General features: G+C 37.6%; 1 protein-coding gene across 4 annotated transcripts in view; it reads right to left on the bottom strand.

The window, feature by feature from the left end:
* Positions 1–27,638, bottom strand: part of RBFOX1 (RNA binding fox-1 homolog 1) — a 342,829-nt gene that overhangs the window by 82,782 nt on the left and 232,409 nt on the right. For all 4 annotated transcript variants that reach the window (XM_063100620.1, XM_063100621.1, XM_063100622.1 and 1 more), the window contains exons 6-7: positions 26,893–26,953; positions 17,399–17,452 (exon numbers count right to left, since the gene is read on the bottom strand). In XM_063100620.1, coding sequence (XP_062956690.1) covers positions 17,399–17,452; positions 26,893–26,953 — 115 coding nt within the window. The remainder of the gene's footprint in view (positions 1–17,398; positions 17,453–26,892; positions 26,954–27,638) is intronic.

Raw genomic sequence — 27,638 nt, 5'->3', positions numbered from 1 at the left:
GGATGTGAAATTCTTCAGCTGAGGAAGACAAGCCAAGGTCGATGTCTCAGAGGGGCATCAAAACACTTTGGGCTCACCTGGAGACTCCCTGCAGTGTAGAGGATCATTCCTCGCCCCAGAAGGTGCAGGGAGAAGACCAGAAGGGATGTTTCCTACCACAGACAGGAAGGAGAAAGGTGTCTAAACTTTTTGCTTTGCTGTCAACATTAAGGTGAGGAAACTGGATTCAAACCAACTGGAACAAGAGTGCAGTTGCACAGCTCCATGCCTCTGCACAGTCTGCGTCTTCTCCCCACAGGAAGCCTTTCCTTCCTCCCAGATAACTCTCTTCTGGACTTAGCTTTGTCTTCTCCTCCAAGAAACCTGTTCTATTTGCCTCTACCTGGCCAGGCTCATGCTTCCTTCCTCTGCTTTTCTAGAGTGTACTGTAATGATCTATTTCAGTGTCTTAACATTGATGATCTTAACGCCAAGAGGTCGAGAATCATGTTTCATGCATCTTCCTGTCCCCATGGGCCCAGCAACCTGGCAGGAAGCAACCCAAGAGAGAAACCAAAGGGTTTCTGATAGGCACCCTTGTTACACTTTTGAGAAATAAAATGAGAAAGAAGGATGAGAAGGAAGAAAACAAAGGCTATTTTGCATGTCCACCCCTTTTGTTTCAGTATCAAATGGGCACAGCTCCAAGCCAGTGTGGTGGTGATTGATTAGGCCTTTTCCTATAATTTCTGGATTGCAAAAAAGAGGAAAAAATGTCAAAGGAACATTGCAACTGCCTGGCAACTGGGAGTGGCCAATGCACTTTGTTAGCCCAATATTAAGATGGGCTAAACAATTTGGATAAGAAAGTTCTTATCTCTATTGAAATGCAATAAACAAAGAAAGACACAAAGAACACAACAACAATAAAACTTTATAAAATATCTAAGATTCTATGGGAATTCTGGCACCAGTTCTGTAAGGTTCTGTGTGTGTGTCATGTGTTGCCAGTACGTTGACAAACCTCTGCTGTGTGCTGATCCAGAGTTGCATGAACACAGAGCTCTCTGCTGCAGTCCGGTTTTTAGTGAGAGACCTGCTACTGGAAGGAGTGCTGAGAGAAAATCCTACAGGCCAGTGGCTGAGTGTGAGCCAGAGACCATGTGCAGAGCATAGTTCCTCTGTCTCTAGAGCTCAGCTAGGAGAAGATAGGGCTAGGAGCATCATCACTTATTCATCAGATGTTTACTGGTGTCTACTATGTGCCAGGCACTGTGCTGGGCACTGGAGCACATCTGCTGAACTCCATGTGCTTTTCAATAGGACAATATGCCATCTGTAGTGGATTGAATTATGTCCCCCCAAAACTCACTGAAGCTTGAACTGTGTACCCCATTTTTATGTATTAGAAACTTGGCCCCCACTCTGATTGTCAAGAGGTGGTAAATCCTATTGTGGTGATTGAAAGGTGGAGCCTTGAAGAGGTGATTAGATTGTAGGACTGTGCAGTAGTGAATGGATTAAAAATGGTGATCATGGACATGATTTGGAGGACTTTAAAAGGAGAATGAATGAGGAGATTGGTTTCTCATTCTCTCCGCTCTGACATTTTTTGCAATGGGATACTCTGCCCCACCAAGGCTTTCACAAGATGTGTTCCCTGGACTTTGGACTTTCCAGGCTCAGAAACTGTAAGCAATAATTTTGGTTTCTTATAAATCACCCAGTTCCATGTCTTTTGTTATAAGCAACAGAAATGGACTAATACGCCATCCCTTTCAGTACTCAAGCCCAGTAGCACATATATACACAAGAAAAAAAAGGGGGGGGATAATTCTGAATAGCACCCCAAACCTCAGCTTGCATGATTAGTTATACTGCTTGCTAAAATAAATAAAATTAAGAAGTTATTTTAAAATATTTTTTATTAGATATAACTATTAACACTATGGCAAAAAGTTTGATTCTATACTTGTGCAATAGATTGCTGTCATCACTAAAATTTTTCAATCATAATAGTGATCAATGCTAGAAATAATGTTTTGATAAGAAATAAAAAGTTTTATTCATTATTTGCCAAAGAATGTCTACCCTGCATTGCTCCTCCCTAATAAGAAGGGTCAGTTAGTATTAGTTCTTCTATACAGGTGGGGAAAAAAGAGACACAGAATAATGATGTCTTTATTGAAAATCAGAGGCAAATTCTAGATTTAAAAAACGAGCTATTTGGGTTTCTAAACTATTACTCACTCTATCAATGACTCCCCGCCTGCTTCCATTGCTGTAGAATGATTTTTTAAAAAGCTTCTTAAAAAAATGAGAATAAAAGTAGGAAAACAATCACAATGGAAAGAACGAGCCATGAACTGGTGAGAAATGAACACTCTGCTGAAACAGAAACCCAACTTCTTTTTTATGGGAACAGCAATTTAACAAGGGAGGTGGCAATAACACAAGGCTTGCAATCCCCCATCGTAGTTCCTCATTGTCACTGGCATCATCAGAATCCAGGGAGGACTTGCTAAACACAGATGGCTTGCCCCACCCCAGGAGTTTCTGACTCATTAGGTCTTGGGTGGAGCCAGAGCACTTGCATTTCTAACAAATTCCTGAATCGTGGAGTGACCAGACTTTGAGAAGAGCTGAAGAGTCAGTTCCCCAAATCTCAAGGCCATGAGGTATTCCCTTCATTAAATCAGAGGATCTCAAGCCATTATGCTAGTTTGAGTCACCTGGAGAAATGGTAAATGATGCCCCACCCTTAACAAGAAAGATTCAGCTGTTCAGAAAACTGCATTTCTAATCAGCAAACCAGGTGATTCTGGTGCTGCATGAATATACTTCGAGAAACCCAAGGCTAAGGTCATCTCCAAATATTTGGGAGAAAATTAAAAATGGCCAAATATATTTGTCCTGAGTACTTCTGTGGACAAAATGAAAGAACTTATTTATTTTTTGTCTTTACCACTTTGTACAGTGACAGATTTTGTCTTTGCTTTGTAGCAATTTGAACAAAAAAATTAACTCATTTTAGCCCTAGCTACTCTGTCAAACTCTTTGGAGGGAGGCTGGTAAAAAAAGGGCAAAAATCGGCATTGTATAACCCTAAAGAATTCACTCTTGGTTTCCCATCCAGAAAAAGACATACACATTCCTGCCCTACTGTTAGGGTTTGAATTGTATCCCCTGAAAATTCATACTTTGAAGTCCTCACCGCCAGTACCTAAGAGTATAACTTTATTTGGAGACAGGGTCTTTAAAGACATAATTAAGTTAAAATGAGGCCATTAGGGTGGGCCCTAATCTGATATGACTGGTGTCCTTAGGAGAAGAGATTATGACACAGATACACACAGAAGGAAGGCCATGTGAAGACTCAGGGAGAAGATGGCATCTACATGTCAAGAATTGGCCTCAGAAGAAACCAACCCTGCTGACACCTTGATCTCAAACTTTCAGCCTCCAGAACTGGGAGAAAATAAATTTCTGTTGTTTAAGCCATCCAGTCTATGGTACTTTGTTAACGGCAGCCCGAGCAGACTAATATACATACCTACCTTGTAATGAACCCTCCCTTGAGATCAATAAGGCACAATACGTGAGGTCCCCTATGAAGTGTTACACAAGCCCCCAACTTCTGCTAGACTTAGAGTCCTGGGAAGTTGCCACGAGTCCCTGCCACTGGAGGATATCATTTTCAATTGACAAATTTATCCAAAATTTATCCAAAGCCCCAGTGAGCTGTGGATGCTTTTTGCAGTTACCCATTTTGAACATCAGACTAGAATTAAGCTAACCCATATATTAGTATTTTTATAGTTAATACCTAATGCTTTTATACTAGGCCTGAAAGATGAGCTTCTCTTTAAGGACAAAGATATTTCCATTTAAGCACACATGTTGCAGGAAAATGTTGAATGTACATTTAATGCTTATAAATCAAATCATGTTTTAATTGTACCAAGGGATTTCCATATTTAAAGGAGCCCTGAAGCGAATCTGTCTATAGTGTAAATAATCCCTTCCTCTAATTTATTTTGTAAGTTTTGATTTTCATAATATTCAAAAGAAGTACATCACTTCTTATTTTTTTCTCTTTTTATTTCGACATGATTTTAGACTTATAAAAAAATTTGCAAGAATAGTACAAAGAGTCTCTGTGCAACTTTTGTCCTGATTATTTATTTATTAACTTTTAAACAACAAATAATCAGGAAGAAAGTTTACTGTTCTCTTATTCTCCTGCCTCCAAAACTTAGGCTAATAGTGGCTTTGAAAGAAAAAAATTAATTAACTCAATATGATAGTAAACATAACAATAACAATTCCAAAAATTTCATACTGAATACCTGAGAACTGTTCAACTTTTAACTTGAATTATCACCTACTCTTAACAACTTTGGAAGACAGGTACTGTTATTACACCCATTTCACAGATGAGAATACTGAGACAGAGAGCGCTTTAGAATCTTGCCTAAGGTCACACAGATCTTGTGACGGTGAATACAAATCATACCAGCCAGATTCCTGGAGCCATGGTTATAAGGCTAAATCAATTGTCATCCATCTACCGTATTTTGGTCAAATTCTGCCAAATCCTGCCCACCTCCTATTATTGCATGGCCTGTGAGCTAAGAATGGTTTTCACATTTTTAAATGTTTGAAAAAAATCAGTAGAAGAATAACACTTGGCTGCCAGTGAAATCTATACAAAACTCAAGTGCCAGTGTCTATAAATATAGTTTTATTGAAACACAGCCACATTCATTTATTTACATACAATGTGTGGCAGCGTTTGTGCTATAAGGACAGAGCTGAGTACCTTATGGCCTGCAAAAGCTAAACTATTTACTGTCTGTCCCTTTCCAGAAAAAAAAAGTTTGCCGGCCCATGTTCTAATGTCCCTTCATGGTTTGCAACAACACTAACAATAACTGTCTCTCAGTGCACCGTTAGCATTTTGTCAGGAAGCTGTCACTAAATATTTCAGAGGGTATTATTTTATTGATAGTTGCCAAAAATTTAGTTTCACTTCTTTTGTTAAAAACAACCAAAAATTTCTAAAAGACATTTTTTTACTATTTTCCCCCAAATCCTTTTGAATTCGTTTTTGTTCAAAACAATGAAACCATTGGAAAAATTGTTCCATAGACTAATTGTAAGGATCTAGCAGTTCAGCCACAACAAAAACAATGGAAATAAGTTTTATCTACTAAGGTGTTTGGCCTTGCAAGGTTATGAGAATCAATATATAGATAAGGGGCATACTCAAATTCTGTTATGCTCTGAATCACCTGGGAATCTTTTAAAAATGCAGATTCTCATCTAGTAGGTTGAGGTGGGGCCGGAGATTCAGCTTTTCTAATAAGCTTCCAAGGGATGCAGTTGCTGCTGACAATAGTGAAATACTAGAGACTACATAGGCATTCTCAAGCACAGCTAATACGAGTACTAATGAGAGTGACCATTAAGGAAGCTACGGGTTTCAGGTACTATACTAGGTATGCTCTTCATGATTAATAATTTTTTTCCTTATCAAACCCAAGAGGAAATTAAAGCTCAGAGAGAATAAAATACGAGAAAAAAACTGAAATTTGAGCCAGCTTGGTCTGACTCCACAGGTCAGACTCTCTCAGAAAGCTGCACCTGCTTATCAATGGTGATAATTGGTCCTGAGTTGATTAAACACGCTCTCCAACATGGGAATGATCAATATCTGCCATCCCCCTTGCAACTAAGCCACATCTAAGAATTCTGAAGCTGCCTTCTGGGTGGAAACACGGATTCTTCCAGGCTAAAGATGTTAGCCAGAACCTACTGATCATGTTTGAGAATCTGTGATAGGGTTTTTAAATCCAACCAAGGAAGCCTCTGGGCAGAAGGTATCCTCCATAGATAAGAAAATTCTACTTACAAAATTTAAATAAGACAGAGGAAGAAAACACAGAGAGGAGAAACAGTGAACTCTTGAGGTTCTATAGTGTAGTTGAGAAAGCAGAGGCTTTGGAAACTTCTAAACTTAGTTTTGTTTTCTGGACTCACTGACTAAGTTATTGACCTTTGGCAGATCTTTGAACATCTCTGAGCCTCAGTTTTTACATCTGTAAAATAGGGACAGAAATATATACTTTATCAAGAATTATTGTAAGGATTAGAATTACTATATGAAAGGATTTGGCTAATAGTAGATAATCAATAAGTAATCTCAATAATAATAGTAATAAATAATAATAATAATAATGATAATAATAATGGAAATGGTAATTATTATTACTGGGAGTCTCAAACTAGGACACATTAGAGACATTTTTTGTTCCCTTGTTCCTTTAAGAAAGGGGTAGCAAATTAATAACTACCAAACTGCTTTGTTGACCACTAACATAATGCTAAACATAATAGAATTAATAGCAAGATTGGGAATTAATTGCAAACACTTGAATTTTGGGAGATTTAAGGTGATAAGACATGCCTGGCTTCTCATGAGCAATCAGGAGATTGGGCCACATGGATCTGCATTCAGCTGTCAGGGCAGTCCTGGATAATGGTGAAAAGTAACTACTCGCTATATTTGAGACATGTCCCTTGCAATTTGCCACATTTCAATTATTTATCTCACAGCCTAGTTTAAAAGACATTTTCGTTTGCAAACTCTGCTTAGGAGAAAAAATAAATTGGAAATTGTGCTTTAGCTGAAATCAGTGGGGTTTACAATTCTCTGCAAAGAACCCAGAAGGCCTTCTTCACTCCCTCTTTCTGTCATCTTCTTGGGAAGAAGGGCCTCTAAGATGCTATAAAAGTCTAAAAAGCTGTCTAGAGAGGCTTCCCTATTGCCCCCTCTTTTATATCTCACATACTATTACAGAACTCCATTTTACAAGGGACTGGATATATTTGTGCAATCAAGGTAGAGATTCATCTTGAATTGCTTTCCTAAGCCTTCCCAGATTAGGTTCAAAATCCTGACCCCACTCTTTTGGTGAGAGTCGAAAATATACTTCACTTTTGAATCTCTCAAAGAGTAATCGGATAAAGTTGTTTAAGTATGCCTCCCACAGCACACAAACACACACACACACACACTCTCTCTCTCTCTCTGCTATGGATGGAAAGCAAGCAATATTTCAGCTGGTGAAAATTATCTTCAGAAACAACAGAGAACTAATATAGAGGGTTTCAAGCTTTACAATATAATATGTACATCAAACACTAGAACGATACAAATAAATATGATTTTTTTTCCAGAGAAAATATCAGTGATAATGGGGTGTTCATGTTTTAAAAGGATACTGGGTTTAATACAGTTAATAAGTGTACATTGATTAACCTTAGCGTCAGATTTAAATGTATAACCCATTAGCTAATTTAATCTCTCAAAAAAATAACAGCCATTGACATTATCCTTTGAATAATCCTTATTTAGTTTCCATAATGGTATACAGTTTAATGAAAAACCCATTAGAATGTAGCATCCAGCATAATTAATTCTGACTGATTCTTTTGGTGTAAATAGCTAATGCAGATGCTGAATTCCATTTTCCCCTGGCTTTATTAATTTTTCATAAACCAATATTTCGACTGTAATGGGTTGTAACAGTTCCACAGAAGTTCTAGAAATGCATTAACTGTCATCAATGCAGTTACTGTAAGTGGGATTTAGTCATTTGTGAGTTGATTCTTCAACACCACATTTTCAAAAGACAACGGGACAGCTTTGTTTTATATTTGGAGAATGAGTATCTACATATAATTAACATAAAGGGTATTAAACAATATTTGGCCCATTTGTCTCTATTTATACAACAACTTAATTGGATGGGCAAACAACATAAACTATACATTGTGTAAATAATGCAAAAAATGGGAAGCAGAAAATCTTCAGAACTAAACGGTTTGTAATCGAATGGTAACATGAGTCAAAATATTCTTAAAAAATCAAATCACCTCATGTTTAAAATCTTTGGTCATTTGCTTTCCTAGGAAAAGATTTAGACAAAGCCAGGAAACAAGTTTGACAACAGCTATCTTGTTGGGCACTAGTTCAGTATCAAGAACACAATCTGGAAAATTGCTAAGCAATTGGTGTTATGGTTCCACACCTTTCAGCTCTTTAGGGCTTAACCCATATGTTAGTAACAGCCCTTATGTTAAGACTGTCATTTGTTTTGAGTGTAGATATGGGTGCTAACTTGACATTTTTGCTTGTTTGTTTTATTATTATTATTTTTAACACAGCTTTCAATGGCTGCTTACCACTCAAAGGATAAATTACAGAATTCAGATTCTTTAATGTGTCTTTTGCAACACTTCTCTAGAAGGTCTTTTCAGGTCTTTTGCAACTCTTCTCTAGAAAGTACCCTCTGATCTCAACAGATTGATATTTCTCAACCTTTGGAAGAAACTTGTCTCAGAAATTCACATCAAATAAAAAAATTTTTTATTTTTCACGTTCCTCAATGGATTCTAAAGATAAAAGTTGAGAAACACCTTGGGACTCTGTCAACCTCCTCACTTTACCCCTACAATGATCTTTCTTCACTCTCTTCCAAGTGAACTCTTACTTATCCTTCAAAGCCCAATTTACACCACTTATTTGATTCCTATTGAAGAAAGGGTTTTTACTGTTTTGTTCTAGGGCAGGTGTCATCATTTACCACAAACCGAGTTTATAAGTTTTGCATCCTGCACTACCCTGTTGATTTCTGGAGCAAAGGCCTAGGTTTCCCTCTGCTACTTCAGCTTCTAGCACAGGGCCTAGCTCTCAGCACTCTAACTCTGCCTGAAAGGATGAATTACTAGAAGTGAGTGACACGTGGGAATGTACACACGGTCTCTTTCTTTGGCCTTTCCTTATTGAACATCACACAATGTGGTGTGACAGCCAGCTAAGGTTATGGGTTTACGCAGTGTAGAACTGCTAAAACAGTGCAAAAAACCCCCATGGGAAACAAAAACAAAAACAACTTCCCAGGACTTAAACTGATGGCTTTGTGTTTATTAAATCTGGACTTCAAAACCAGGCTCAACAAGTAGGGCTGATGTTTTTGTACAGCCCATAAACTGAGAATGGCTTTTGCATAAGACAATAACTATTTTGTGACACATGAAAATTATATAAAATTTAAATTCTGGTGTCCTTGAAGTTTTATTAGAACACAGCCTTGCCTATTCATTTATGTATTGCCTATAGCTACTTTTGCACTACTATTGCAGGTGTGAGTAGTTGCAACAGGGACCGTACAAATTGCAAAGTTGAGAATGTGTACGTATCTGATACTGTACCAAAGTTTGCTGACCTCTGCTCTAAGTTAAAAAGACACACATTCTTTTCTCTTTCCTAACTAAATTTGATTGGATCTTTTCCCTAGAATCAAGCAACTCATTAGACAAGTCATTAACACTGTGGCTATATATTCAGAGCTAGGAATCTTCAGAGTTTCTTAGCTGTCATGCAGAAGGGGATTAACTAAATGGGCCTGATCCTGTTTTTAAACCCTGTACATTTCCAAACAAGGCTTGTTTTTAGGTCTGGCCCTTGGCCAGCTCCTGGGAGATGAGCTGTGAGCCCTTGGAATATTCTTCCTGATAAGAGGGTTTTTATATGCCTGAGGCCCTGAACCACATGGTACCAGTTTGATGAGATAGTTTATGGTAACAATGTGATTTATGGTGGATGCCTGTTTTTGCTTTGGGGGGTTGTGGTCTGAGAGAGGAGCCCACTCCTGCAGGTACAGCATGCCTGTGTTACGAGTCCAAGACTCAGGTGATCATCTCTGGTTGACAATGCTGTGTGTGTGTATCACACACCATTCCTGGGAAAATGAGGCACATCTGTGCAACTCCACTGCGAGAGAACACCGGGAAGCTTTTGCCTGGTTACTTCTAAACTTTACTCATGCAATTTTCCCCTTTGCTGATTTTTAAATCTGTATCCTTTTGCTGTAATAAGCCATAACTGTGAATCAACAGACTTTCTGAGTCCTGTGAGTCCTGCTAGTCAATCACGGTGCTTGAGGGTGGTCTTGGAGACCCCTGACACAGCTGTTCAGTGTAAAATCAAAGTTTATGCTTTCCCCTTCTGGACTCAAAAATCACAATTGAATGCCCAGAAGAAAAAACATTTGGATGGATATCTCTGTTTAAATTCTTTGACTGCCATTGATAACTACAGCTGTTCATACATCATTAGTGGTAGCAATTAGTAGGGCATGAGCATTGTTAAGGTATTCAGAGCATATGTGATATTTAATAGTGTGCTTCTATTAGGGAAAATTTTCTCAATCTCAGCACGATTGACATTTGGATACAGATAATTCTTCATGGTGGGGGATGGTCCTGTGCTTTGCAGGATGTTTTGCAGCATCCCTGGTCCCCACCTACTAGGCATCAGCAGTGAAATCTCCCCTCTCCGAGATGTAAAAATGAAAAATGCCTTCATAAATTGCCAAATTCTCCTGGGAGAAAAATCTGCCCCAGTTAAGAATTACCAATCCAGGATACTGGGTTAACTAAAGCATTTGTGAGAGGTAAAATTTAAGAAGGAAGGGATGCACTTGAGAATCACAAAGGCACAGGGTTGGACCTACTCCTTAACTTTGGAAGTCAGCAACTTTGGGCAATTTAATTTCACTGAATTTCTAATTTACCTGAATTCTAATTTACCTGCAAAATGAAGAGAATGACACTTATCTTGTGAAGTTTTAATCTACATACACATATGCAAACATGGAGTTTGGCATGCAGCAGGTAATATTCAGTATGAATATATTTTTATTAATTATTATTACATTCTGTGACCTAATGAATAGAAGCCATTGAGATTACGCCCTGGTCTACTCCTACTGAAGAATCTGCATAGCAAGGTGGTGAAAAACATGGGCTTTAAAGTTAGGAGAAAAGGCCTTCATATAATAACCAGATTTCTCCCATGCTAGTTCTGTGATTTAGGGAATGAGGTAAACTCTCCATGAAGCCTTGGCTTCCTGATTTCTATAATAAAGATAATGGACTAGCATTTTCATGAGGATTTGGGGAGCTGCAATGTGTTCAGCACAGTACTTGGCACAGAGTCAGTGCCCAGACTTGGCTTGTTGTTGATGTTTTGAGTTTTTCAATAAATGGATAATGGTAGCCAAAAACTTGCCCTATGAAATTTATTCAGAATATTCAAACCTCATCCTCCTCCTGTAGCCTAGAGGTGGGGCGTCTGGTAAAAAGACTGTCCTGCCACTCCCTGCTGTGGGGGAAGCATTCCTTGACAGACTTCCCATGCAATAGAAAGAGAACAAATTTATTTAGAAAATGCAGTTTTTAGCATATAAGCAAGTACTGATGCTATTTGAAGATCAAAAAACACCACAGGCTCCATCAAAGATGAGCTGCATTCCCTCCGTGGGACATGGAAGGATGCAGATAAAAATTAAGGCCAAATGTGGGCAGGGATGGAATAAAATCTGATAAGACAGATGGGGGGAGGAGAGGAGAGAGGCAGAGTGAATGGCAACCAAAAGGAGAGGAAAAGGTAAACAGATGTACAAGATAAACTCTTTGAAGTGGAACATTTCCAGGCTGAAAATCCTTGCTTGGGGACTTAAATCTGGACTCTCCTGTTCCAGGTCACTGAAGTGCACTGCATTTTAATATGGCAGATGTGTAAATTATACAAAACATCATGGAGCCAAAGGTCACTGCTCGGGAGGAACTCCTCCTTAGGGCCGTCGCTTTGAGTCTAGGCTAGGCTGGTTTTCTGGGTGGGTGTGGGAAAATGTTAGAGCCAAGAGGGGCACCTGGCTATCTGCTGCTTTGAGGGGCTTGGGTGGTAGGAGGTACTTTACTCACACATGCTGCGTTCTTTCAGATTGCAAAGGTCATAATCCAAAACAGGGCATGCTTTGAACCTAGGATTGTGGCAAAATCATGCTGAGACCCATCCAAATCCAAATAAAATAAAACAAATGAGTGTCAGGGACCATCGTTATCACGAGTTCTGGACAATCTTACTTCTCCCAGACCCTTTTGTATCCAAATGGCAAGAAGGGAATTGGAAAGAAGTTCATCCAAAAGAGCCACTAAAAATCATTCTCTTAACAGTAATGGACTCAAGGAGGTGGAAGTGGGTGGAGAAACTGGGAAGGAGTCCTATAGGTCCCCTCTTTTGACTCAATTCTGAAGTGAATCATGGTTCACAGTGGCCAAATGCCCACAGAAAACCAATACCTTTGGATGGGTAATCCAAGGTCAAGTACAGCTGCCCTTTTGAGATAAGCAACCACAGAGTGCTATATCCATCCTATTCATTTTTAAACTTTATATTGAGGTCCCAATCCACTTTCACGGCATCTAGCCTGGTATCAAGTCATGTGGTGTATGGTCAGGTTCTTTCCGACATGTACGTAATCAATCGGGGTGACTTTGGTGATCACACTCATCTTTTATATTTCTATAACCTTTACAGTCTGTGGAGTTCTCTCACAGCCACGATCTCATCTGATCCTCCTTATAACCATTATAACCCTTATAACTCCTTATAACTTTCTTTTAGTGCCTGTTCTTTGTTTTTTGCTTTTTTTTCTCTCAAAGCTACAAATTTTTATTTTCAGGAGGGATATATTATATATTCCGACTCCCTTCTTTCCCCCCAAACCTGCTAATAGTAGTAGTATCATCAGGACTGTTGTTCATCATTGTCTTCAAGGTTTTTAAGCTGATTTGCTCTGCCTCTCTCTACTTTTGACTTTAACTGTATGTCTCTTGTCATCGGGACCTCACTCTGTCTTAGCTCTGCGTTCCCCTAGAAGATCTTTTCCTTTCCCTCTTGATCATGTCTCATGGAGTCATTTAACTCAATTCCAATTTTCCTTTGCAGGCGGGGTGCTCTCCCTCTATGGAAGTGAGTTATGTGTGTTCAAGTGGTACGTCTTACGAATCTTGTTAAGCTTTGCTGTCTCATAGTCCCACTGATGGAATATTTAATCACAGAAATGAGTTGGCAGATATGATATACAACGTGGGTGAGCAGTGCAGTGTGTGTCTTACTGGCAATTGAGAAACAGATAAATTTGCCATTCGTCAGTACCATGCTGACACGTTTGTGTAACCTTCTGTTATTTATTTTTATTTCGTTTTACTTATTTATGAAGATTAAAGGTGCTTTAAGTCAACAGTTTTGTTGGCTAGATCCCATGATTATCTCTAAAAGACACTACTTTTTAAAAAAATATATTTTTATGAGAAGAAAAGGGAACTGCTCACACTGACAGGGAAAGTGTAAGAACACCCTCTGAGGCCTCTTCATCCAGATTCTTGGAAAAGGTATTTCTAATTAGGCTAAATAACTTGAGGCAGGCTACTGGGAGCACATATTTATAGATATTCTACTTCTATTTAGCGCCTTCAGTTTTATTTAAAATGGTCTGGCCATAAACACTGGCCAAAGTCTTCAATATACACCTGGACTTCTTTTTAATTGACTAATTGTTTGTCTTGAGAATAAGCCTCAAGGAGTCTGAAGATGATTAGACTCAAAGAAAATAATCAATGCTGTTTAGCTTTATAGGAAAACACTCACCGGTGTTTGGAGATTTATATGTGTTCATGGGATAGGCTGATTTATGTATATGTGCTCTGGAGACTGGTATTGAATAAGCATTTAAAAGTGTTCTTACAGGTACAACTTGATAAGAATTAAAAAAAAAACAAAATGAATGCTTTTCATAACAGCTTTCTAATGCTTCACCTGGAATGTGTGTCTGTGTGAGGGAGAGCGAAAGTCATAATTTATCAAAGCAAATTAATACTGTTGAGCCGGTAATTAAAGGTCCTCATTAAGAAGTGCAAATGTTCTCCCCACCCCCACCCCACGTTTGCAATAAAAATTCACTCAGGGCGTCAAAAGGTTATATATGAAAATCAATAACTTGCCATTTTATAATTAAAAGAGAAAATAAATGTTAGGGAAAAGTCCACTAAATTAGGAAAATTACCTTTAGCAGAGATTGAAAATATTGATTTTAATTTACAAATATGTGAACTTTTCATGCCTGACAACTGGAGGCTGGGCTGTTAATTTGGCATAAGTTTCAGAAAAATCAATAATTATACTATGGAAATATTATGAAATTTGTCATTAGTACAAAATCTTATATGGAGAAATGACTAATAAGTCTGGCATTCTATCTTAGGCAGATATAGGGTGGGCTTACTAAATATCGAAAGCAAATCAATGACAAGGTCTTCACTTCAGCTTTGAGAGACACTCAAAATCACAAGATAAATCCAGACTATTTTTACAGCTGGGGACATTTAAAATGCCTCATAAATTCTTAGTCATATGTAGATGGATGATATTAATAATTATACCTGGATATAGAAATGAATACATTCTACATCTATATCTTTGCTTATATCCATGTCATAGATACAGATGCCTGAAACTTTTGATTTAAGCTAGCTGGATTCTCAGTGTTTGTGGGTCTTCAAATATTTCAAAGAAACTGCTCGGGAGTGTTGACATTGCAATAATATTTCCCCTCATTTATGAGTATCATGAACTCTACCTACATACATAAATATATAGGAGAAAAGAGAAAGCATCTGGTTATTTGGAATAATCCAGACATGGGCAGCACAAAATACAGATATTCGTATTTCTCAAGGAATACTTAACTTTTCCATGCCTCATTTCTATAAACTTAAGAATATTAGAACAGTTCATTGAGATAATTTTTTGGTTGTTCGGGCTCCTTAAAGGTTTCCCTGACACAACCAGTTAACACATTTGAATATGGTGGGGGTGGCTGGGATAATCCAGAAGGATTATGTTACTTCTTTTTTTCAATTTGAGTGGCTTGGATACAGAGCTGTATGTAGCATGATCATAGGGCACAGTTCATAGGAACTGTGGCTTTTAATATTTATAAAAAAAATAGAAAACGGTATAATCCAGTTCTTAAGAACACAGGCTCCAGGAAAATTGAAGCCTGATTTCAAAATCTGGCCTGCTTCTGACTAGCTGTGAAATCTTAGACCAGTGATACAAACTTTTTGTACCTTAGTTTCCTCATGTGGAAACGTGTTATGAGAATTAAATACATTAATTTATGGAAAGTGCTTTGAACAATGCCTGGCCCACAGAAAGTATTCAGTAAATATTAGCTCTTATTATAATGTATTCTCTTCCAATAGCCTGATCATCTAATTTCTGAGGCTGGACCCTGGACTAATTTGAATTGTTGCTCTAGTACTCTAAAAGTTATGCTTATTTAGTCTTGTATGTACAAGTCAGTCTGCATTGTTTCCCCTGTCTTAATGTCCTCTTAAACACCTACAGATATGCACATGCGCTGGAAAGTACAGGTAAAGGAGATACAGGGTGTCTTCCTGGCTGATAGAACTAACAATGGCCAGCAACTACATTGCACAGGACCAGAAAATGCACTTTCTCCACTCCAACACAAGTCCCACATCTATACCCCACCTCGCCACAGGGAAGACTACTTGCTTCTTAAACTTGACCCCATTGTGTTGTGGAAAAGTCATGCACACAGGTGTATGCACACACACATGCATGCACAGGGAGAATCTTCCGCCTCTTTATTCCAGCCCCTGAGCTCCACAGGCAGTACCCACAGACCCATGGAAGCTTCTGTTTGACTATTCTCTTTCACCATTTGGGGGATTTTATTTCTCTGCAGCTTTGGACAATAATGTACCCCAGTAATACCTGCTGAGTTCTGTGTGACCCCAGAACGGATTGCCATGTCCCTGGTTCCTGAAATTAACTCCCCCTAAATGCACATGCTAACACTAAACAACTAGGCCTCTCATGAAATAAGAAAAAAAAAACAAAAAACCTCTTAGTCTAATAGTATTCTCAGAATTTAGCAGAATCAGCTCCCGGCTAATTTTCCCCCTCTGGCAGAGAGGTGAAACATTAACTTATTCACCTTTATTTAACAAACGTTGGTATAGTGCTGGCTGCGCACCAATTACTCTTTGTATATTGAATTCCAATAAACACCTATGAGTTTGTTATCGTCATTATCCTCATTTAACAGATGAAGAAACTGAGGCACAGAGACGTTAAGTAACTTGCCCAGAGTCACACTGCTGGTGAGTAGGGAAGCCAGGGTTTAAACCTGGGCTATCTGAGCACAGTTTCCATGTTCTTCACCCTGCTGTGTATCCTCTCATCAGGTGGGATTCACAATGTAATCATGGAAAGCTTTCTAGTGAAGTCTCTCCCTCCCCCCAACTCCCAAGACTCAACACAGCTATTTTGCAGTGGTAGAATTCCTGGGCTTAACCCAGGCTCTCAGTAAAACTCACACATGAAACACAACTGTTAACATTGCCTGCCTAAAATCCAGAACTCAGCTATCCTACTGAGCCTTCGAGAGTAAACAAATTTTTTTATTTTTTTATTTTTATCAGACTGGTGCTAGAGTAGCTATGTTTTCTATGTTCCTATCTCATACACTAGGGTCAATGCTTAGAGTCAGGAAAATGAAGGAAGGTAGGCACCCCAGGAAGAAATAAAGTAAGGGACACAACTTACCATCAAGAGATCACCACTTGAAAAAGTGGCTCTAGATCAACTGGTTATTTATTTCTTCTTATTAAAAAGCAAGAGCCACATCAAAGGAAGACTTCTTTTCAATATCCATGTGGAAAATCTACTACTAAGGTTCTATATGTTCAATGCAGCCTTGCTCAAGAAGCAACAGGCAGCAGTGACAGGCCAAGCTGAGCACAAGGAGACATGAAATCTCAGTCACTGTGCTACTGGGTTAAACTCTCCCAAAATTTAGTAACCAAGTTTTCTCAGGGAGTAGATTTCCCAATTAAAGGGTAGTTGGTGCTTAGGCCGGGAAGGGGTGAGGAGAGAGACATATCCTTGAAGGCAAAGTAGAGAGAAATGGAATTGCTAAGGGAAATTGACAAATGGGGAAAGAAAGTGGATTTTTTTCTAGTTTTCTAAATAGGCCTTCTCTTGGCAATTCTAAATCACTGCCACATTATTGGAATAATTAATCCAACTCTCTACTTTGCCAGTGAAAAGAAAATGCAACCCCAGATGGAAATGTAAAGACACATTCAGGCACATTGAAAGAAAATGAGTGTGAACAGCTCTCTATTTGTTCAATATGCTATTGAACAAAGCCTCAATGCTTTTTTAAGGCAAAATCAATGTGAAACATCATGGGGTAGGCTCCATGCCTACCCCACCATGTGACTTACATGATTTCCCTTTTGTTTTTAAAGGGTTTTAAACACTCTTGGTTTTGCCCAAAGAAATCATTCAGAACTTGTTAGGATAGGGATTCACTTGGTTCAGATTATTTTACTAAACCCATTCTCTATTGGCAGGCAAAGCACATTTAGAACAGACCAAAAAGACATCGTGCAAAGAGAAACTCTTTACCTGCATAGAATTCTGGACTGTAGACTGCACCCACAACTGGGTTCAATTTCCAGCCTTAAAACAAACATAAAAGACATTATGATCACATTTGATTCAACAACTTTATATCATTGCAAATTAACTGCAAATCAAATGGGTTGAAGTATCTTTTTTTTTTTTTGTATTTTAAAATGTAAAGGATATACGGTTTGGGCATGCATAAAAAATATTTGAAAACTATACATAAGAAAATGGATTTATCCTTTTCTTTTATTTTCTGCCAATTCAAGTTAATGGAATGGAAACTACTGCTGAACCTTTTGAAAATGATGTTGTAATCAGTTTTCTACCATACCAATATTTTCTAGAGCCATTACAATAATTTCAATATTCTGTTTTATTTCATATATCTGCTAGATAATCCATCTCATGTCCCTTTGAATTAAGTTCACACAAATTTGAAAGCTCGCATAAATAAAATTCTTAACTGCAACATACTCTGACAATTTTCATTCCTAATTATGACCAAGGGATACCAGAGAATTCCAAAGTGCTTTTTAAATACCAAAGAAAATGATACTTTATCACATAGAGTTTTAGTGTGGAGTGCATTTTAATGCATTTAGGAACCATAAAAATTCTTAATCAATGCATGATATTTAAGGTAACTTTCAAATAACCTGTATATGAGATTAAGAGAATCCTGTAGTTTTCCAAATGTTCTGGAAGAAGAGCTTTCTGTAAAATGAATCCTGGCCATTTAGAAATGTTTACTCAAGTAAAGAGCATATAAGAATATTCACAAATTGGGAAGTACATTACAGACTCATTGGGAATTATTTAGGGAACAATCCCCAAAGAACAATTTTAGGGTTTTGTGATTGTTTCCTGCTCCTGCTGCTAAGTCTGTATGAAAACATCCATTGTAGAATTCTTGAAAGACAGAGGAAGGCAGGTGTGTACACTTGTCTTTGTGTCCTTAGGCAGAGGGTCAAATACCAGAGGTTTTTAAATAAGTTTTCCCAAGAAAAGGCCATGGTAAAAGTTTGAATGTGAGAGAAGGTATTTCCGACAATGAGATCTTTCTGAGGTTTTCCCAGAAGGGACAGGTGTGACTCCTGATCTAAGTGATGTACCTCTAAGAACAGCCGACAGGTGTTCCTGAGATTCACTAAGACAGAGGCTCGTTATCTTAATAGATAGGCCCTTGGATGTACTGAGATACAGAACTTTCCAGAACTTTCTAAGAATGTTCTGTTCCTAAGAACTTTCAGTTCTAACTTGAATAGGCTACCCTCAACTTGAAAAATACAGCCCCAGGATGATCTTACGACAAGGTTTTTCAAAATGTTATACTTAGATTACATGAGATGTATATTAATGGGCAATTTCTAGGTCCCATTTTAGATCTACAGAAAGAAACATAAAATTCTGGGACCTATTGCCTTAACGATTTCTGAAACTTCATATCTTCCTCTCTTGTATTAATCATATCTTGCCTAATAGGAATTTCTATAGTGATATAAAAAATAAAAATTACCCTAGACACTTTAGAATACGTTTTAGGAATGTGGAAAATGACTTCATTTTGACTAATCAAAATTTTGCTGCTTCCTAAAAAAGAAAATGCCCAATTCCTGAGGACATGGGGACTAATGTGCACATTTTGTGTCATTTGGTGTCTAGGAAAAAATAGAGCAAACTGACTGAAAATAAAGCTGCAAACATGTTTATTGTTCTCTGTCTTTCTAGTCCTTCACAGAAATCTAGAATTTGTGAACTAAACTTCTATGTAGTAACATTAAATGAATAATTATTAAATTATTATTCCTTTTCTTCCTCCTTCTGGTCCCTGTCTTACATCCTTTTATTGATAGTGGAGATGGGGTCTCTTTGACGTTCTTCAGCTTAGGTTTTATTTCTTGTGCAGATCCTTGTTATGTCCCTTAAATCCTTCCTTTTGCCTACAAAGCTGCGGCACAACATTCTCTGAATGTGTACCTGTCAAGTAACTGCGATGAAGCTCTCAAAGATCGTAAATTGTGCCAATGGCCTTTCATTTTCTCAGAGAAACAGATTTCTCAAAGGCATCTGAGACTGGCTAGTAATCATATTTCTCTCATCTGCCTTTATCTTCTCCATTTTCATGGACCAAGAAATCTATCCATCTGTCTGTCTATCTATCCGTCTATCTGTCATCATATCTATTTACCTGTCTGTATCCATCTATCTATCATCATTTGTCCATCTATTTATTTATCATCTATTTATCTATAATCTACGTATCATCTATCTACTTATCTTTCATCTACTGCCTGTTTATTTATCTATCTACGTACCTATCACCCATCTATCCATTTATCATATATTATCTACTATCTATCTATTTACCTACCTATCTATACACCCATCTATCCATCATCTACCAATTACCTATCAGTTTTCTAAGTTTGCCCACAAAGAACTTTCTCCCAAAATGAAAGTAACAGAAATTTACTTGATACTCTCCTTCATCAGGAGATCCATGCCATCTCATGTCTATAAGCATTAACTGAGAGAAATGATTGATAAGGTTTCTTCTACAGGAAACCAACTGGGAATCTGAGCCACAAAATACAATGAGACTGCTCAGGTCATTATGAGAGCATCAGTGTAGGTATTACCTTTCTTCCCATCCCTGATCCTTTCTCCTAAACAAGGCCGTCCCATTCCCACCATAGAAAAAACAAAGGTCTTTCTGAACCGCAGGGCAGGTGTGAACACCCAGCTTCTGCTCCTCCACCACTCCTGAGACCTGTTGCTCACCAAGTCTTCCATCTTCAGCAAATGTCATCTCCAGCCACTCAGTTGCTCAAAATAAAATTCTTACTCAATAGTTTTTTGATATGTCTCTTTTTCTCATACCCCATGTGGAATCCATTAGGAAATCCTATTGATTAAACTTCAAAAAGTTCTTCCCTCCTTCTGCACTGTTACCATCCTAGAGTGAGAGATTCCTACCTCTTGCCCGGACAAGTCCCACAGAAAACACCCAACTTTCACCCTCTCCTCTCACTCCTTTTTCCTTCCTCCCTCCCTCCCCATCCATTCTGTTCATAATGGCCGAAGCGATTTTTAAAAAGTAAATCAGCTACATCGTTCTGCTACTCAGAATTTAATAGCTTCCTTCTGAACTTAGGATAAACACAAATCTCTTACCTTGGTCTATAAGCCAACCCAACCTAACCCTGGTCCTTTATTTTGTAGCACTGTCCCCTTCTCTGCAAGCTACAGTGACACTGACCTTTTCCATCAGTATAAAACTACCAAAGACCATTCTAGATCAAGGGTTTTTTGTATCCACTGCTCCCTGTGCTTGAAGAACTCTCCCCAGCTCTTCTCAAACTTGATATTATTTAGGTCTCTGATGTCTTCCCAGAACATGCCACTTAATGTTACTTTCCTGCTTCCTTTTTGGTTCAATTCCCAGTTTTATTTTCTGCATAGTTGTTAACACTATCTGGATTTATCCTCTTTCTTTCTTCTTTTGTTCTTAATTGTTTTTTATAACCATTCTCCGCCACTAAAATTAACAGTAAAGAGGGCAGGACTGCAGTCCAACATGAATTCCCAACACCTAAAACTGTGTTTGGCAAATAGTAGTTGTTCCATAAATATTTATTTGGTTTTACTAAAAAAAAAAAAAAAAAAAAAAAATGAAGGAATATAGAGCTTTTCCTAATGAACTTATTCTCTTTGGCTAGGATTTTGTCTCTTTCTCAACTCCAGTGACCTGTTTTCTGGTACACGCTATCCATCTAATGAAGAAAGATCCTGTTAAGGATGACTGTCTTCCAGGGAAAGGCAATAAGAATCCAGCTTTTGAAAATCACCTCCACTCAGACTTACACAGAGCTCACAAGGCTTATGTAAATGTATGCAAATCACATGCAAATTGACCACAGTCCCTATGACTCCTTCTGGTACCTGGAAGAGACCCTTGGGATAACCCTGCTGAAGATATGAGCCTGCACTGTCAGGAAGATGGACAAAATGATCCAATTTTTAATTTCTTAGGCAGTTTGTGTACGTCCCCAGGCCTTACAAATTCAGAGATTTTGATCAAGGACATTAAACCGAACAATGAGGCTTACAACAAAAGGAGCACAGCTGATAAAGCCCACCGCTCCCAGCCTCCCAGGGTTCCCCATACGACCAGGCATTGGAGGAGAGACCAGGCACATAAGGGTCTCGCTCTATATCAGACACATGAGCAGTTTAGAGAGACCAGACTGTGGTTGAACCTTGAGGGGATGCACTCCTCTCCCCAAATTTAGCTTGTCAAAGCTCACATGTCAGCCTTCTTCAGAGATGCTGTCCAAGATCCCCAGTGTTAACTACTGCTATATTGGCTGTTAAAAGACAAGTCTGAATGTGCACACACAGGAAATGAACACATGCCTTCTCTAGGGCTTTGCCAACTTGGATATCAAAGAAACATATTCCGGAGAGGACCCTTAAATACACTGCAGGGGTTTCAAAAACTGCATATAGATGCTTTTTAAAGACATGCACTAAGGATGCCAGAGACCCGATAGCTGAAATGGTGCACGAGGCTACGCCCAAATGCCAAAACAAAAAGAAGCTAGTTGTGTATTGTGTGCAGATGTGTTTTGTTCTGGTTCATTCAGAATTTTATTTTGTTTTGTTTTGGGCTTTTTTGGTGGCTGGCTGGTATAGGGATTGAGCCCTGTGGACCTTGATGTTATCATACCACACTCTAACCACTGAGATAACCAGCCAGCCTACTCCTTTAGTATGTTTTCTAGTCACATGCATTCATTGCCAACATTTAGATTTCAGGCAAATGACAGGATTTCTGGTTCTCTTGAAACATTCATAGAAATGGCAACTTTAAGTTAAGAATCCCCATGGACAGATTTACTAGAGGTGACCAGGTGCTATCACATGAACTCCCAAGTTAGTCACAGTCACCACCACTCTCTATTGTGCCTTGTTTGAAGGTCGGACATCTGCAATCTATTATTGTTATCTTATGCTGTTTTTTCTTCTGTAGAGAGATGTTGCTTTACCCAGTAAGAAAACCAAAGACTGTCCTAAAAGGACTGACTTTCTCAAATCCTCTTTGTTTGCTTATTTATATTATCTGCTCAGCTTTTGTTAGCATCAGAATATTTGATTCTTAAACTAGTGTTTATCAGGAAATTCAACTTACTATCTATAACAAAAAAGGAACAGGGTGATCATTTAATGTTGAGATTACTGTGCAATTAAATAATACTGTGCTACAAATGGAAGAAAAAATTAGGACATTTTGTATACAGACTATTGTGTTGAGTACTTTGTCTCCTATTATTATCACAAATTCTTATGATGTACAGTTCCCATTATATGTACAGTTTCCACTTGAGGAAAGTTGGAGTGTGGTGAGTTTAAACAATGTGCATACAGCTCAATGGCCAGTGAATGACAGAGCTGATACTGGGAACACGGTCTGCCTCTCTGTGTAGTCGTGGATATTTGTGTTCACTTTTCATCTTTCCTAAGATCTCTAATAAAACAAAAGAGCCACGTCTAACACCCATGCTTCCCCAACACCCAGGAAATCCCTTTCAAACCAGCTCTCAACTTGGTTTGCAGATCCAATATTTGATCTCCAAAGAAGAGAGTAAACCCCAACTTCTCAGTGCAGGTGGGTGTCCTTGGGAGAAACAGCAAGAAAGAAATAGCCCGATTCCTTCTTTGTGGAGCTTTCTGGTGGGTAGAATGTCCAGAAGCCTATATTGTACTCTATAGTATCCTCTTATCCTGTATCCACGTTTAAAGGTCCTGGAAATGGAATCCACATCCTCCATGATGTTATTAACTGTGTGGTCTCTAGAGTACAATCTCTTAGACAAGTATCTCACTGCATTTAAGGCCCTGTTAAATTCATCACTGGAAACTTGCAGATGTTAAAACTTTTGTTGGACACCTAATCAAAGCAATGCATGAATATGATGCTGGCACTAATAGCTATATTTAACCATTTGAAGATACAACCTCAAAATTTGGTGACTTTAGTAATGCATAATTTTGCTGAAGCATAATTTCTATGGTTTATGTGAATGAATTACCTAGTTAATGAGCGAACCTCACCAATTGCTTAATTTTCTCATTGCAACATGACTTTCTGGGTCCTGACTTACCCTCTTTTACCATAGTCATATCCTCTTGTTAAGGATTTGAAACGGCCCCACATTTGTTCAGCTATATTGCATTGCAATTAATGGGAAATTTTATCTGCAGGGGTGATACTCATGAGTTACAACTTGGAAAAGCTTTGAAAACAAATTTTCTTTGAATACCAAAGGTATTCATCATTTCCTCAGTAGAAGCTACTGCCTGTATAACTAGGATACATATTTATTTTTTAAATCAGTTCTACTGTGACTGTCCATCTATCCCTTAGCTGCCAACTCATTATGTGTGACAGGAATAATACTCAGTGTCCCTTTTCAGGTACATGGATGAGAAACCAACACTTCTTATTCCCACAAACAAAGAATGCATGGCCACCAGGAATGGGACATGGGGTGTTTTTGCCAACATGTGGCAGGAGCACAAAGCTGCACATTTAATATTTTGTTGTTGTTGTTATTACAGACAGTTGCCATTTGAATACATTTCTGTAAGATGACAGGGGAAGGAATGCCTGATACACACACACATGTGGCCACAAGCTTCTGTCACCTCATAATTAAAAAAAGTCTTCATTAATTACTTCATCTCATCTAGGCTCAGTTTAGCATCTTAAAAATAGGGATGATGATGTCCTTTTTGCAGGACTTCGTTGGGGTACAGTGCATTTAAAATGCTTCACATATGCATGCACAGTCAGTGTTCTAGAAATGCTGGCTATTTACAAATGGGCTTCCAATTTTGTCTAAAAATCCTACAGGTCTGTTTTTTAATCCCTGGGTATGGCATAGATCAATAACTCTTTATTTTTTAAATTTATTTTTCAATTATTTATTTATTTATTTTTGGTGGCTGGCCAGTATGGGGATCCAAACCCTCAGCCTCAGTGTTATCAGCACCATGCTCTAACCAAGTGAGTTAACCGGCCAGCCCAATAACTCTTTAAAAAAAAAAAAAATGCATACATATAGTTTAAAGGAGATAATCTTGGATTTTCTTGCTTCATTTACACACTCAGACAGCACACATGAGCACCTATGTATGTTCACAGAAGCTCACTTAGGCCTGTCATGTGTGTACACAAACACACACACACAATTGCTATTTCATAATTAAAGAAAATGTCCAATAGTCAGATCGATGTCATCACGTATTAACTGTGGAAAGTTGCAGAGCTATTATTTCTACCCAAGTAGAAAGGCTTCATGACACATAAATCAGAGGTTTGCTTCATTTCAGCACTGGGCATTCAAAGTCTGTTGGGCAAATTGTTTATACTGTTTCAGGGTATGTCTTGGGCTGTTGGAGCTGGGGAGAATGGTTGCAGAATAAATAATTATTGTAGTCTTTCAACTTGCAGCCCTATTATATTGAGGTTATACCCGTGTTTAATGGTGCCCCTTTTTAAATTAAGAATAACTGACTTTGTCAAATTGGTAGCCATTAGCAGAAGAGAGAGAAAAAAAACCAAAACTATCCAGTGCTAATACTATTGTTTATAACAATAAAACAAAAACTATCAACCAGTATTGAGGTTCTTAATAAACCCTATATCCATTTTATAGAATATTATGCAACCATTAAAAAGAATTTGTTTGATATGTATATATTAACATTGAAATAACTCCATACTGATGTATAAAAGCCAATTAAAAATGACATGTACATCAAGGTAACATTTATTTAAGAAACATGTACATAATACCCTGAATATGATAAATATACACTACTACACATATATTCATGAAAATGCAAAATAAAACTATATTTTAATTAATTAATTAATTTTTATTGAAACAATTGATTCTATGTATCTGAATATCAATACTTATGTGCAATATATGTTGCTCATATCAAGATAATTAGTACATTCAGCATTACATAATGTAATCATTTTTGTGGCCCTTTACCAATTTCTTGCTAACCCTCCTTCCCCTACCCCCGTTCCCACCTCTGCTAACCTCAGTTCTGTTCTCTATTTTTGAAAGTTCAAAATATTAGTGTGATCATCTACCTTTCTTACTTTTTTTACCTCCCACTTATGAGTGAGGACATTTCTCTTTCTGTGCCTGGCTTCTTTCACTTAACATAATTTTATCTAAGTTCATCCAAGTTGCTCCAAATGGCAGAATTTTATTCTTGCAAAATAAAACTATAGAAAATAATCATTAACAGAGGCTTCCTCTCAGGGGAAGTTAGAAATCAAGTTGGCAGTGGTGTTATTCAAAATATATTTTAGCTTTGTTTATAATGCTTTTTAAAATTCTTTTTTAAATAAGTCTTTATTTCCACATTTCATGTGTAATTAGAACTTTATATATTTTTCCATGTATTTTTCCTTTTGATAGTAATAAAATTATATTATTTTTGAAAACCTAGAAATCAAAGAAAAAATATCTTCCAGTCTTGCAAATCAACTCAATCATTAGCATTTTGGTATAATTACTACCACCACTTAGTTGAAATCATGCTATACACATATTTTTTTATAATCTAAAAATTTTTAAGTTCATTTTGGGGCCCTTCATAGTCTTCATCTCTCTCATCTTAATGGGTTTAATATTCTACTAAGTGGATATACTTTAACTTACTGCATTCCTTTCTTTTTAACTTTTGGTACAATTAAGCATGTGCTTAGCATAGCAGTAGATTTCCCCCCTATATATCTGAAGAGATATTTATCTTGAGAAAAATTTAAAAATCAAAATGTTTGAACATTTTTAATAACTCCTCATATATGAGGGTACTTCAGAAAGTTTGTGGAAAAACAGAATTGAAAGACAACATGAACCTTTACATGAACTTTCTGAAGTGCCCTCATATATGTGAATTTTTTTTTATGGGGAGGTTTGAAAAGTCTTTTTGATTAGTAAGGGCGGAAAAGCATTGTCCTGAAGGGGTCTGCAATACACAGCAACATCCTTACCTGGACTGAAATGGCACTGGGCAACCCAATTATGTGGTCATACTTCCAAGAACGATTAGTGAGATGGTGGTAAAAGAACCAAATCAACGAACAAAGTCTCCATCTTCCTCTCAACTTATTGTGATAACAAGTTAAATTATCCAATAAGTCCCCAGAGAACTACTGCAGCTCAATCCCCAATAGGAGTTTTACTAGATGGGATGATGGACATGCACACTTAACCTGAAAACTAAATTTGCCTTTGTTGTGAAAATTACCCATTGATTTAGGTGGTTCACTATAGCAGGCCAACAGCAAGGATGCAGTGTCCGTGCTGAGGCAAACATACCTTGTTGAAACAGATTCCCCACTTAAATTACTTAATAGATTCAGGGGTAGAGAGGATTTTTCATAAAAAACCTCTACTTACCATTTGTATAAGGGTTGACAGTCTTTTTATTTGTCATTACACGTGCTGTGGCATTATTTACCTATGTACATAGAAAACTCAAGTGAGCACATATTCCAGGGCCAGCCCACATTTCAATTAGTTGCATGCATTATGACTGTAATTACTTATTAAAAAAAAACAAACTAAAAACTAAAATGCATTTTAATTTATAAAAGGCAGTAGGTGCATAACAAAATCATACATTTTTTTTTATAATTACATTTACTTCATAACCATTTTAACTTACAAATCATTTCAATAAAGCAATGTCATATCATTTAAAAGTTTAATAAAGAGACAGTAAAAGCAAATTAAAAGATACTGCATAATTGAAGATTTAAAAGCATGCGTGTACTCCATGGTAACACAGAAACAATAAATATTTTTTTAAAACATAAAATAAAGTTCATATGAAGGAACATGCAGTGGAATAGAAGAGGGAAAAGACAAGGTACAAGGGAACGTAAATGTCAAAAAAAGAAAAAAAAGGGACAAACAGGTTTAGCCGTGTGCAATACTTTAGGAGGGAAGAATCATCAGGAAAGCAACATCTAGCATTCAACACTTGGAACAAGAGCCTTTTACATCGCAAGAATTAACAGAATCATTCAAGCTTTAAAGTCACAGCTAACAGAAGGATAAAAGAGAGGGTGCATTGTTTAACACAATATGGAGTTAACAATCTGAGTAAGATGTGCACCGGTCATAACTCAATCCAGTCAGTG

Source organism: Cynocephalus volans, chromosome 6, assembly GCF_027409185.1.
Source record: "Cynocephalus volans isolate mCynVol1 chromosome 6, mCynVol1.pri, whole genome shotgun sequence".
NCBI lineage: Eukaryota > Metazoa > Chordata > Mammalia > Dermoptera > Cynocephalidae > Cynocephalus > Cynocephalus volans.
Note: the sequence above shows the minus strand (reverse complement) of the source record. Positions and strands in the feature narration are given on the sequence as shown.